We start from the raw sequence: 14579 nt of genomic DNA, 5'->3' as shown, positions 1-14579 counted from the left end.
GCTACTGCCTAAGACCTCTCCATGGCCCCTTTACTCTCAAACTTTCAAGAATGAAGGTCCATTGGAGCAAAAGACCATAAATACATATACAGACACATTCCGATAGACATATATATTACTGCATGACTATATATGATATTCATCTACATCCATTCCCAGGTGGCCAGCTTTATTTTTATCTTCCCATGGGTGAAGTGACAGCCAAGAGCTTCCACACAATAGTAAGCCTTCTCTTAACCCTGACTAAAAGCCAGCAATTTAGGTCAAACAGACAGATGATTTGGAAACTTCAAGAAAAATCTGACTCAATGCCCCCCATTTTCTGATTCCTAATTAACTGGAGGTAATTCATATTTGTTTCTCCAAAAAGAAATTTGAAAGGAAAAAAGTCTTGCTTCTAGAAACAAAGCCCCAGATCTCACATCTACCTCAAACAACAAATCACTGGAAAACCAAAGTAGTTGACATTTTCTTTATTAAGGACATACTTGTTTCATCCTTTGTTTACAGTTTCATTTCAAACAAAGAACCCACAGCCAATCGACCCATGCCACTGCCTCTGAGCCAACACAGGAGTTCCACACCAGAATGTGCACATTTACATACACACGCACACACTCACTCACATTCTGATGAACAAGCCAGTGGATACCTCAAGGATATTATTCAAAGTTGCTAAGTAAATGCTTCAGAAATGAAAGCTTGAACAAACATTCCCCTTTCGTATAGTCACGGGAGGGAGGTCACTATGGCCAAATGTGTTTAGGGATTAGAATGACTAGTGCTGAAACTGAGAAAGAGAAACACAAACAGAAGGTGAAATTCTTCTGACAGCTACAGGCAGCAGACCAAAATGGAGAGACCTTCTGTGAGGCAAACACTGGGTCCATGTTACACTGAGGGGCGTGTATGTAGCCCCAATCCACACATAAAATGAATTCTGGAGAATTTATGTACTAACTTTTAAAGCAACAGTGTGTCACCAGAGGCAGAGCAGCTGCTGGTCCCTCTGGCAAAGAACGTTTTTTAATTGAACCTGTCTGAAGGACTAAATATACAAGAAATGAGCTTCAAACAGTCGTGTGCTTCAGTCATAGCCACATTACCAACTTGGATAGCAACCCTCCCCCATCTCATCTTGAATCTTATCTCATAGCATCAGCACTATATCTGTTACATAACATCCTTTAAACCTTCAGATCTTTCTGTATTAATCTCTGGAAGGGGCAGTAAAATGCAAATGCATAACAAACCTTAAATAAAGATGGTAAAAGCAGTTTATTTTTCGGAAGGCAGATGCCAAAGTAGCAGAGCGACTTAAAAAGATGATTATAGAATACATTGTATATCAGGAGAGCATAACAATAATAATAATAGCAAAGAATAATAAATGTGCAAAATACAATAGAGACTTACCAAACACTGAATTCATGATAAACTGGAAATAGAAACAAGGACATATAAAGCCAACCAGAAACATGTGGAGTGGCTTCACATTCAGAATGACAGAAGTAAATAAGAGATATATCCCCACTGTGCCAGAAAAAAAGATATAAGAAATGTGTAGCACTTTCTTAACATTTCTCAAGTGACACAACAGACTGGAACTGCTTACTGGCAGGACCTGCTGGTATTTTTCTAGTCTTTCTCTCTGTCCCAGCACGAAGCACGGGGCCAGGACCACAGTAGGCACACAGGAAACATGTGTTATGGAATGTCTGTTAGTATCCATCCCAAAGTGAGTAAAGAACAATGTCCAAAATTACAGGCAGCAGGAGGGGTTCAGAGAGAGGCAGCCTCCCCATGAGGCTGCTAACGGTGCAAAAACTGGGAAACAAGAACCCTGAAACAGAGGCTGATCCTCACAGAGGCCAGCAGGGTACTGATTCCAGCCTGGACATTTAACTTATCACATGGATAAACCTCTATGAGAAACACTTATAAGGGTGAAACCAAAAGATTTTTAATTATATTCTACTTCAAGTGGAAAAGAGTCCATATTCAAATGAACAAAACCCTCCTTGCTTGTTTTCAAGGATATTTATTGTATTTGTTGTTAACTGTTAAAGCATCCATTCTGTTCAGTTATGGTTTTAAACTCAAGGTGTGAGTGTCTTTAAAAAATAAATTTCCATGTAGTAATGTTAAAATTTAGGAGGGCCCACCACTTTCCTATATGGGTTCTATGATGCAAGAAGCAAAAGAATAAATCATTCTCAGAAGGAAATAGACAATCTTTTTCTTACAGGTTCATGAGAATAACATTTTGCTCCAAGAAAAGTTTTTAGATTTTCTGACTGTAATTTGTTAATATTCTGGAGTCTGGGATAACTTTAGGATATACACCATCCAAGTTTCAAGTTTACATAACAAATGACCTCTCAGGCCCTGGGGAAGGTTTATTTTAACCAGGAAGCTCCCTCACTGTGACTCAGGTAAAGCCCAGAGAAGTGGCCAAGAGTGAGAGCAGATACAACTGCCCTTAATAGTGCTAATGCCTGGAATATAAGCTGATGGCTGCCAGGACAACAGGATGATCTGCTTGCTCACTTGCTTGCTCTCTCTCTCTCAATTTCAGTCACATCTTTTACTTAAATAAAAAGCCCGGGGAGTCATTCCAGTACCTCCCTAAATCAACTCTGTAGAGTTTTGCAAAGGTTAAAGCTGAAAACTGAAACTAATCGGTCCCCAAACTCATGTTTCCATGGTCCTGGCCTTTTCTCAAGGCTATGAATAGCTTCCTTCAAATGTAGAATATCTTTTAACCTTCTGCAGGTGCCTTGGTGGGTGGGTGGTGAGCTCATCCCACACCATGACCTACTACAACCCACTTGCCCCTGCTGCAAAATGAGGCACGTCCCCAGTGCAAAAACTTCTGGACACAATATTTCTTCAGCTCAGTCTGTCTCAAGTTCGGGACTCAATAAAATGATTCAATCTCATACTTTTCATAGAAATAGACTTCAATCTTTATTAAACCATTGCTAAGCCTGTATCAAATGATATAGCCCATATAAAGTAAACAGTCATCTCACATTTGATAAAGATGAAGAAAAAGAATCTGTGTTAATTCTGTCAAATTCACACAGAGTCCAAGGCTGAACCACAAGGTGGACTCATATACTATAAGAAAAACTCCAAGTTAGTGAATCCAAGTAACCTATCACTACACTCTGAAGGCAATTTCCTTCCATAACAACAGCAAAGGACAAAAACATCCACGAGATTTCTAGGGACAGAGCTTGATGGAAACAAAGGGAAGGAGGACACTTTGGTCATTTACGATAACTCGTAAAACTTGAAAAAATTAGTCGGACGGAAGTGTTTACAAGTAACTAGAATCATCCCACAGATTTAGCCTCTGATCCTTGTTTTAAGGGGAAAAAAGTGGTTTTTCATTAATTTGGGGTGGGAAAAAATGTAGCTTTTGAGCTCAGCACAATGAACTATTTATCTGGCCTGACAAGGCCAATCAATCCAGCTCCCTGTTTATTATAAGGAGTAGTAGGATACTGTTAGCCTTGATGAGTGGGGGCAGGGCCAAAGACAGCCCTGATCCTGGTACACAATTCTTCCCTTCAACTGGAAATTTATGTTTGGCCCAGGTGACCTGGGGGTCAGTACGAAGCTTGGGATAGAATGAAGATGGTTTGTTATGTGTTTCATATTTACAGGGTATCCCCACGTGCTAAGGTCTCAGAGTCAATGACAGATTCATTATATAGAATACCTAGGAGTAATAAAAAGTTGGTCATAATCAGGTGAAGGCTTAAAAAGGGAATATTAAAGTCAGTAAGCCAGTTCTTTAAATGCCCTTTTCTGGTTAATGAAAAATTCTGTAGGGGACTTCAAAAGTCATATTTTTGTTGTAAAGAGACAATTATCTGAAAGTTTGATTCTTTCATTGATATAAAGTTCTCAGGTAATTTTATCAAATTCATCTGGATAATTACCTTAATTCCTTAATTGATTCCTTATCTTGTTAAATTAATGAATTAGACCTGAATTCTCTTATTTACTTTACAAAAACAGAGCTGACAGGAAAGGCCTTGCCATTGATCTCTGTGTATGCAATTCCTCAGCCCACCGACCCAAGTAGTATCAGGAGAAATGGGAGGGGCTCAGGTGAGCAAGGGAGGTTTGGGGGTGCAGACCCACCCACTGAACTCTAGCTGTCCAAGTCCAATGAGTGCAGGCCCCGGGAGTTCTGGAACCTACTTGCAAGAACACAGGACAGGCTCTGGGCTATGGCTACAGTTTCAGAGCTAGATAGTCCAAATTCTTAAAACGGGAAATCTCCATTGGCAGGATGGGTTTTAAAAAAAAAAGGAAAGAAAAAAAATCCTATAGCTGCTAACCAGCGTGGGCCGCCAGCCAATATTTCATCTGAATAATTCAAAAAAGGAAATGTAACCCAGGGCAGCTGGAGATGGTAGAGGAAGAAGCAGGAAGGAAGACAGACACAAAGCTGAGGTCTTAAGCACTACAATCAATGGACAGTTTATTGGACAAAGTCTTACAACGTCTAAATTTGATGAAAGATTAGCTGTTCTTGCCCATGGTTATGTAAACTTGCCTTCTTTTTTCTTTTTAATGGAACCCTTTGCTAATACATTTCTGGCTCCTGCTTTTTGACCAGTTCTATGTTTCTCTTTAAGGAAGTAATAAGCCCCTGAAAAGGCTGCCTCTGAAAGCTAAGCTACCTCGGGTATGATCAGTGTGTGCCTGGGCTGGTCCAATGGGGAGGGTGGGCATGGGAGAAACTAAGGCAAATCAGTTTCCATTTTAGTATGAAATTGAGTCAGGTCATCTGTGCCATCTTATAGAATCTCTCCTACCATTTCAAACAATAAGGTCACAAAGGGTGGACAGGGGAGAAAAAAAAACTCCAACCAGCTGATACGTGAAAAATCCGCCAAGGTGGAGACAAGATGCTGAAAGGTTTTCTGGTTACACAGAAGGCTGAATGAGCTGCATCTCTGTAAGTACTGCCTCCTAAACTGAGAGACAAGGCCTGTGTTTGGGAGCCCAGCAGTCAGAGAGAGAAAGAGCCTGCTGAAGTCTGCCCTTAAATTAAGAAGAGAGCATGGCCAGACATGCTCGGCTTAGCCAGCACCATAGCATTCTCTGAAGTCACCTTTCATCCATAAAAATAGACACGAAAGAGAAAGCTAAAGTCCTAGAAAAATTATCATTTAGAAATTTAGTCTACTTTACCACTGTAAAAAAAAATCTCATTAGTTTCCTTTAGTATGGTTATTGTATCGTTACTTGCCATGTATGAGTGTGTGTGCACCCAAAATGTATACAAAAACCAATGCCATTCAATTTTCCAGCAATTGAAAATTTGATCCAGTTCACGGAGCAGTTATCAGTTTGGGTTTGTGTGTGGGGCGAGAGCTCTCTCTCCTTTGCCATACCTCTCTTGTTGGTTCTTAGAATTGTTTCAGAAGACAGCAAAGCATTTCCACTGGACACTTCGTGCATGGGCTTTTCTGGAGCTTTGCTGGAGAGAGGCTCTTTCTTCATTTCCTTCTTTATTTCCTGTGAGGATAGAGTAAAGGAAAACAAGATTGTAGTTTAACATTTTCAAATGTCTCTATTTTAAGCTTCAGCTTTCTGGAAATGAACTACAGTGACCTCAACTCAGCACAACATTTTAGAAACACCATTTCCTATGTGTTTGTTGTTTGTTTTCCTTATATTTAGTAGAGAAGCACCTGATCCTATAAAACAGAATAATGTCCAATACAGTGATGCAACCTTCTGTGACTATGGTCAAGTGATCATAAAGGCCACCATACAACTCTAAGTGACAGCCTGTTCTACTTTTTGAACAATGACAAGCTTTCGCCAAGCACAGTCACCCCTCAAAAGCTTTCTGGTTTCTATTCTTCCCAACAGGGGTTTAAAGAAGTATATTCCCAAATCACCATTGCACTCACAATTACGCTAAACCCAAAAGAAGAAGACTTAAGTTCATTTACAGTTATCAAGTTCTTCTGGCTTTTTAATCCTTTACCGAGAAAAATACAGAGCTAACAAACTAAAATAAAGACTATCGTTCTAAGCCAGAGGTCGGCAAACTAAGCCCACCATGTGTTTTTGTAAATATAGTTTCATTATAATACAGGCCCCTTCATTTCATTTAGGTATTTTCTATGGCTGCTCTGATGCCACAACAGCAGAGTTGAAGAGTTGGAACAGAAATTCAAGCCCAAAATACCTGACCCTTTACATACAAAGTTTACATGAGGTATTCTCTTATCAAAGCTCCACTAAGATCTGGATTTTTAAAACCTGATGCCTGATACAATCATTTCAAATTACTTTAATAATGTACATAATTATGTTCAAAAGCATTAAGAGTCAGAAATGATAGTAACTCACAAGCTGCATATCTGGGCTGGGGTTCTGGGCTTGTCTGGACCAGGATCACGCTGACTTGGGAAGAAGGGAAAGCTAAGCACCTGGAGTCAAAGCATACCTGGGTGTCAGGAAGGACTCAAAGAGGACAGATGTGTTCACTAGAAAGAGGCTGGGGCAAGAATTGGGCATGGGTCCTTCTCTGAATGAACAGGAAGATGGAAAACTTGGTGGGAGGCCACACTTTGGCCTGGGCAGAGGTGGAAAGAACAGAACGAAAGCTTGTCAAAACACAGCCACTGCCTAGCAGCTTCCTACACACCCAAGTGTTAGTTACTGTATCCAATTCCCCAATTGCTGGCCCTGTTCACAACAGCCTCACCCTCTCTCCCTCACCAGGGCCCCACCGGAAACCAGCAACTGTGGCTGGTGCTCTGCTAGGTTGAGAGTTTCAGCTGGCGCACCAGGCCAACACGGCATAAAGCTGTGTGCATGCGCGTGTATGTATACGCACTCCCACCTCAGCAGCCCGGCACCTGCTAGAACAGCAGTTGCTGGGGGCTTGTGCAGCTTCACAGGCAGATGGCATCAGGGGACAATCTGCAAACACTGCCAGCCTGAGTTGCATGAAAGGATGCTTTCTTAGTCATGGCTGCCAGCCTGCTATGGCTCTAGAAATACATAAAAGCAGCCACCGTGGGGTCTTCTTCCCCAGTGGCTGCCCCTTTGGGGGTAGAAGAATTGCTTAAACATCACCCTCCACTGTAGGGTGGGTATGACCATGCAAACACCAATTTCCCAACTGGACACAACATAATGCAGTGATGCACATCCAGTTTTGCCAAGGAGTGATTCAGAGAAATTCAGTGGGTGGTGGGTGACATGCTGAGTACTTGCTTAGCACTAACCACTAATGGCATGCAGCTGGGGAAGGATGAGGGGGTTGCAAACATTTGAAAAATCAGGGTGGTAACTGGGGAAAGCCTCAGAAGCCATGGTTGTCAAGAATGTTCACACCCAAGGCTTCAGAGCAGCACCTCACGAGCTTTGAAGGACTGATCTGATGAAGCAGGTGCTTAAGGGCTGAGAAACCAGCAACAGGAGAGGGTCTGGTTCATAAGTTTCAGATTCTGTGCCCCACATCAATGACTGTTCACATTTGCCAGATACATAAGCCTAATGATGACACAGTTTCTTAAGTTGCTTCTTAGATGGAAGCAAGGAGACAAAACCTAAAATATGTCTTGCCCTTTTCCAAAGAAACCAACCAGACACGCAGCCATGGCAGTGCATCCTACAGACTCTCCATTGGCCCAACAACCAGGTTCACCCAGCCTCAGTGTAACCTCACCAAAACCAAACATCTTCTCTCCAATCTGCCTCTTCTCTTGGAGCAATGGGAGCTATCCTGCTTGATAGCTCATCATTTGCTCACTTACCCTGGCTGGAAGACTCAGCATTAACCCTCGTATCTAACCAGCCACCCACCCGGGCTCTATCTACTTCCTTAATCTATTTCTCTTCTTCCTCCCATACTGCCTTAAAAACTTGAGTATCAGGCAAAGAACTTGACATTTCTCCAAAGAAAATATACAAATGGCCAATAAGAACATGACAAGATGCTCCACATCATTATTCACTAGGAAAACTTAAATCAACACCAGAATGATATACCCTTACATTCCCACCAAGATGGCTAGATTTTTTTTTTGTAAAGGAATACAAGCGCTGATGAGGACGTGGAAAAATTGGAATCCTTGTACACTGCTGGTGAGAATGCAAAATGGAGCAGTCACTGTGGAAAACAGTATGGTGGTTTCTCAAAAAGGTAAACACAGAATTACCATATGATCCAGCAATTCCACTTTCAGGTAATATACCCCAAAGAGTTGAAAGCAGGGACCTAAACAGATACTTGTATGCCAACTTTTATTGCAGCATTATTCACAAAAGCCGAAAAGTAGAAAAAACACAAGAGTCCATCAACAGGCAAACAGATGAACAAGATGTGGCACGTATATACAATAGAATATTGTTCAGCCTTAAAAAGGAATACAATCTTGATACATGCTACAACATGAATGAACCTAGAAAACATCATGCTGAGTGAAATAAGCCAGACACAAAAGGACAAAAATGATCTGATTCCATGTATATGGGACATCTAGAACAGGCAAACTCAGAGACAGAAACTGACTAGAGGTTACCAGGGAGTAATGGGATGGGAGGATGACAGTTAATGTTTCATGGTTACGGAGTTTCTGTTTGGGGTGATGAAAAGTTTTGGAAACAGACAGTGGTGATGGTTCCATAAAATTGTGAATGCAATGAATGCCACTGAATTGTACTTTTAAATGGCTAAAATGGCAACTTTTGTGTTATATATATATATATTTTACCACAATAAAAAATACACATGAATACCATCTTACATTTGAGAGTTTGCTTTGTGCCAAAGCTTCCTCTAAGAGCTGCACCTGTATTGCAACTTTTAACATGCAGAACAGCCCTATTCATTGATGCACATGCCAAGTCACAGAGAGCTGAGGAAACCTGTCCGAGGTCAAACAAGGAGACGCCATAATTGGAACTCAACGGTCTAGCTTCAGAGCTCACCTCTTAACCACTCTTCCCCCAAATGCTGCCTGTCTCCATTCCCGCCCTCCCTGTTCCACCTCCACACTGCCTCAAGGGATGCTTTCCTAAAACAACTGTCCACTCTTGTCACTCTCCTCCTCAAAGCCTCCAATTACTTCCAAAAGACCACAGGGAAAGCTCTTGCCTTCAAAAACTTTTCAAATTGCACAGCAAGCCACACGGCCCTGTGAACTCACTTCTGGTTCAACCTATCTGACGTATGTGCTGACCCCAGGTACCAACTACCGTGCACATTCAAGGTGGGTGGTGCACCTTTTGAACACCCTGACATTCATAGATGTCTGATGTCATGGACTCCTATCGGGGGGCTCCCAAAATAGGTGACAATGCTAGCAATGACACAGCCTTACACTGGCAAGGGCTTATATAAATTAAAGTGCTGTAACAGATTTTTTTTCACTTGCTCCTCACAATAACACTGTCATTTTGTTACTGAAAAAAAAATACTGATTTTTCTAGACTGATATATTTTTGCACACAAGAATCATGAGACCCAGTCAGGGAGGATGCAAGACCATCAAAAGGCTACAAGGCTAGTATGGGGCAGGGAGGGCCAGGGAACCCAGCTCCGGGCCTTCCAGGCAGACCTCTCCTGCTACACCTCACTTCCCAGGAAGAACCAGTGTCCTGGCTATAGTGCATGCATGCTAAGTTGCATCAGTCGTGTCCGACTCTGTGAGATCTTATAGACTGTAGTCAGCCAGGCTCCTCTGTTTATGGGATTTCCCAAGCAAGAATACTGGAGTGGGTTGCCATGCACTCCTCCAGGGGATCTTTCTGACCCAGGGATCGAATTGGTATCTCTTATGTCTCCTGCAATGGCAGGTGGATTCTTTACCATGAGCACCACCTGGGAAGCTCCCTGACTATAGTGGGGAGACTCAAATCACCCCAGCTGTGGCTCCAGTGGAAAACTACACTTTCCTCCACACCTAAAGAATCTAATACTGCTTTATCCCTAAGCCCACAAATACTAGGGCTGAAATCCTTGAAGACTCTTTATCATCCACACAAAATAGTTCTTTGCTGCAGAAGAGGGTGGACTTGACAGTGGAGTAACTCCTGCTTGTCTACAGCTGCCAGGATCCCTGTACCTGGAGCTCTCCGAGGTTCTGATCCAAGTCAGAGGATGCCAGATTTCCTGGGTGTGAGCATTCCGAGCCCCCAACCCTCAGTCTCAGCTTTCTAATGACGAGGCCTAAGTTATTAATCATTTATTGAGAACCTGGATCCTACTCTCTCAGTGGTAGAGAACACACCATGGGTCAAAACTGTGGGTCATGGGGGCTTACAGAAATTCATACATGCCCACAAATATAAATCAGCAATGATTCTGCTTGCTTTAAAACACAACAGAATAGTCAGGGTATCCACTATCCTAAACCTTTTTAGGAGGTAAAGGAAACCCAGTTTCTCTCTTCTCAAATCTGAAGCCTTAACAATAGAAACTCTGCTTGGATGGCAAAATTGAGGCCATCAATAAACAATCGATGTTCCCATGACACTCTCATGTGTTGCAAGGACCTCCTGAGTGAATGGAGAGGGGAATTCATGCCATTCCTGCTTCCCAAAGCAGTATGCTCATCAGAGTCTGAGATGGTTTATCCACAACTGGAGGCCAAGAAGCCCTAATAATGCCACTCTAGCAAAAATTCTCTGTGACACATTTAGCAGCCTGCAAACAGTAGCCTCACTGGGGAAAGGCATAATTTGTACACCACTAGGAGCTAAACTAGCAGAGTCTGCTTTCTGATAAGCAGGATTGCCTGGATGTAGCTGGTGGCAAAGTCAAGTCAGCTCCCTCTTTTCGCCTCTCCCTCCCCATCCATTACATACTAGGCAGGCACTAGAGGGTCGGCTCAGTTGAACCTCAACTTCTTTCAATTAACCAAAATACTACACAGCAAAATATCAATGAAGGTCCGGTTGGGGGGCCCCTCCCTACTTTCATCCTTTCTGTCTTCTACCAACCTCTGACACAAGTTAAGACAGAGACATCACGCTGGATGGAGAGAATGCTGTCAACAAACCAAAACTAGTCCTGGCATCATCATTTAGCAGGTGGGTGACCTTGGGGTGAGTAGTGAAAGCCTCTAAGTGGCTCTTTCATCATCCCCAAAAGTAGTTTAATGCTAGATGCTTTGGCACCATTAGAGAGATGTCTTCAGGATCAAACAGTGAATTGGAGAGTAGTATACAAAGTGATTACTTCTTGTCATAATTAATGCCATCATTAAATAGCAAGTGCTATTTAAAAAAAGAACTACACTTAAGAACATGGATGAATTTTTACAGTCAGAATGTTGAATGAAAGAAGCTAGACCCAAGAGATCACATACTGTATGATTCCATTTATGTGAAGCTTGACAACAGGCAGAACTAATCAATGGTGAGAGATCTCAGAATAGAAGTTACCCTTGGGAAGGTACCAAATGGGAGGGGTACAAGATAGCCTGCTGGGAGGATGAAAATGTTTGACCATTTGATGTGGGTGATAGTTTGCACATGTAAAAATTCATTAGGCTGTAGTTCTAAGATCTCTGCACTTCACTGTACGCTATTTCAATGTAAAAGGAAAACATAAACGCATAAACCAGAAGACGACAGATTCTCTTCAATCGAAATGCACTAATATTTCATTCCAGGAAGTCAAAAACCAGAAAAGCTAGCGCTTTGGTGTTTTAATATTCATCTCAGGGAGTGGAAAGCCTTCTGGGATCAACATTAAGACAATAAATGGTCAGAATATGCCAGATGCACCCTACCAAGTAGGTGAGCCAAGGGGCGTCTCATCTAATTGACATAATCAGCAGAGTGGCTCAGCTCCCTCCAAGGGGCACTTCTCTCCCCATTAGCTGATTTCCTCAGATCTCACAATGATTCCTTCTCTCCTGCCACCAAGAATACAGGCACATGGAGCAGACTGGTGCCAGGCTTCTTGCAGCATTAGAGCAAGGCTGGGCAGGGTCCCCTAAAGCTCAGGGCTGAAGCAGGGCAGGGAAATGAGGCATCGTTTGTCAGCCTGCCTTCAAACCTGGTCAGTTTCTTTCTGAAGGGTAAGGTTTCCTTTAGAGCTAGATGGGGCTGTGGGATCACAGTCGTGCCCCCTATACTAGTTCATGGAAAATCTTTGTGCAAAATTACCACTGGCAGGAAATAATAGGAAGTCACTAAAAATTACCCCAAATCTACTGATCAAGAGAGTTTTGAATAGATACAGAATCCTGGAATAGCACACTGCCATGCCCCCCACTCAAACACAGATGCATGATATCTTCCTGCCCTCCTCTCAAGTTTACGAAGAAGCTGCTCCATGAACATTCCCTGCTCACAGAGGCTCTGCTTTCCTACCATTTGGCTCTCTTCACAATATCAGTCTTAAAACACCCAGGAAGATACTGCAAGTAACCTGAAAGTAATAGTAAACATCAAGAGAGCTTCACCTCTATCTGTAAGACTGTTTCTTTAAAACAATACATCTCATTACTACAATATTTTTTGAAGTACTCATGCTGCTGAACCACAAAATGCACCAAGTTCATTAGAGAGAATTGTAAAGAAAATGTATATAAAATATCTGAAGTAAATAAGGCAAAATATGAGGATTTGATAAAGCAGACTGGTGAGTACACTGGTATTCATTATTCAGTTTCTTTTTCCAATGCTTGAAATATTTCATAATTTCCCTTAAAAATTACATAGTGAAACCATGTTGATGTCTTGTACCACAATGACCTTCTTACATTTACAAAATACACTGCCACTTTAAAAAGTGCTCTGACATACTATCATAAATATACCTAAGATATTTTCAGCTAAAAAGCTAGGAAGGAAAGTTTTTTAAGTAGCAGGAAACCTACTGTCATGTCTCTATGTAAATCTTCAAATAACATCTATCATATATTTGTACTATTATCTCCCAAGAATCACCCATTACACAAGCCCAGGCAAGAGGCTCTTGACCTGCAGGATGGGAATGAATGCTGTGAAGAGTTCAGCCAGTGCTAGATTCCAGACAAAGATGAAACTGACTAATTTCATGTTCCGAAGAGATGACATAGCTTTCTGATGTATGACACAATTACCTGTATGACACTCAATGCCTTTATATATGCCCATGCCCTGCTAAACAGCTAGATTATTACCATTGGATCAAAGGGTGTCAATACCAACTGTTTGGACATGATTTAGTGAGCACATAATAAATATTTGTCAAATGAATGGCCAATCTAGCCGGGTGTAATAAGCAGGATGGCTATCCACAGATAAGGGGGAGTATTTTCAATTCAGCTCAAAGCTATGACAACATTGAGATCTGTATGATCCTTACAATGACACAACTGGTGTTCACTGGGTCACAAGTAACTTCTCACTTAAGAGAATGCAGGTCTGGCATGACAGTGATAGTAAGAAGATACAGTAAGAAAATTCACACTGTGCCTCATTTTTTTAAAATAAGCAATGGCATTTCTTTCTAGACTGTGAATATTCAAAATAAATGTACTCATATAAAATGAAACCTTAAAAACACTAGAAGAAAACATGAGAGAAAGATTTTAAATCTCATAGCGGGAAAAGACTCTTTGAAAGTACAACACAGAATCCAGAAGACAAAAGAAAGAGTTGATAAATTACAGAAAACTATAAATATGGCATAGAAAAAAAAAGAAAATTTATCAAGAAAGAAGTCAAAGTGGGAGAATATTGCATGTGATATAGAAAGACCTCTTTCCACAAAATATCAGCAAAGAGATCAATAACCCAACTAAAAATAGGAAAGCACAATTCATAGGAAAAAATGACAAACATATGAAAAGATGCTTAATTACACTCATAAGAGAAATACAAATTACAGTGAGATTCATTTGACAATACCTGTACAGTACTCACTACACAGAAGGACCCTGAATCCTTTTGGCTATTTCTTTATATGAAAACTGTAACATTTACACCTTCTTTATTAGAATATTTACACAAGTATTCTCAATAGAGTGTGGACTCTCTCAGAATATTGTCTTGATTTTCATAGCACGTAGCACAGTGCCTGGCATACAGCTGCTACTCACACAAAGAATGAGTATGAGAGATACAGAAACGGCGAGCACAAAACTCTCCAAAAGGTGAAAGTCTAGATAGAGAGGGATATAAATAACTTTTTACTTACAATGAGATATCTTTTCCCCTTGATATTAAATACCATAGTTTCTCAATGGCTCTCTCTTATACCCAGTGGATTTCTTAGTCCTACTGATATGAGATAGTTTTTATTTGTAAAAAACAATCAAAAAATGGTAATATAATATTGGCAATGATATAGAGAAAGACATCCTCTCATACTTTCCACTGAGAGTACAAACTGATGAATAAATTGGTACAACCTCTGTGGGAAGCGATGTGGCAATTATCTATCAAAAATGTAAATGCCTACGCCTTTTGACTCAGTATTTCCACTTCTAGGAATTTAAACTGCAAATATATTTGCACATGTTCAAAGTGGCATATGTACAAGATTAACCATTATGGCGATGCTTAAATTAGCAAAAGACTGAAAGAAT

The 14579-nt window shown here is 41.1% G+C and overlaps 1 protein-coding gene across 11 annotated transcripts in view; it reads right to left on the bottom strand.

The window, feature by feature from the left end:
* Positions 1-14579, bottom strand: part of SH3KBP1 (SH3 domain containing kinase binding protein 1) — a 350398-nt gene that overhangs the window by 214280 nt on the left and 121539 nt on the right. For all 11 annotated transcript variants that reach the window (XM_081566026.1, XM_081566027.1, XM_081566033.1 and 8 more), the window contains one exon: positions 5421-5544. In XM_081566026.1, the coding sequence (XP_081422152.1) occupies positions 5421-5544 (124 nt within the window). The remainder of the gene's footprint in view (positions 1-5420; positions 5545-14579) is intronic.

This window comes from Giraffa tippelskirchi, chromosome X (assembly GCF_054371585.1).
Source record: "Giraffa tippelskirchi isolate mGirTip1 chromosome X, T2T-mGirTip1v1.2.pri, whole genome shotgun sequence".
NCBI lineage: Eukaryota > Metazoa > Chordata > Mammalia > Artiodactyla > Giraffidae > Giraffa > Giraffa tippelskirchi.
This window is presented reverse-complemented; position numbering and strand designations above follow the sequence as displayed.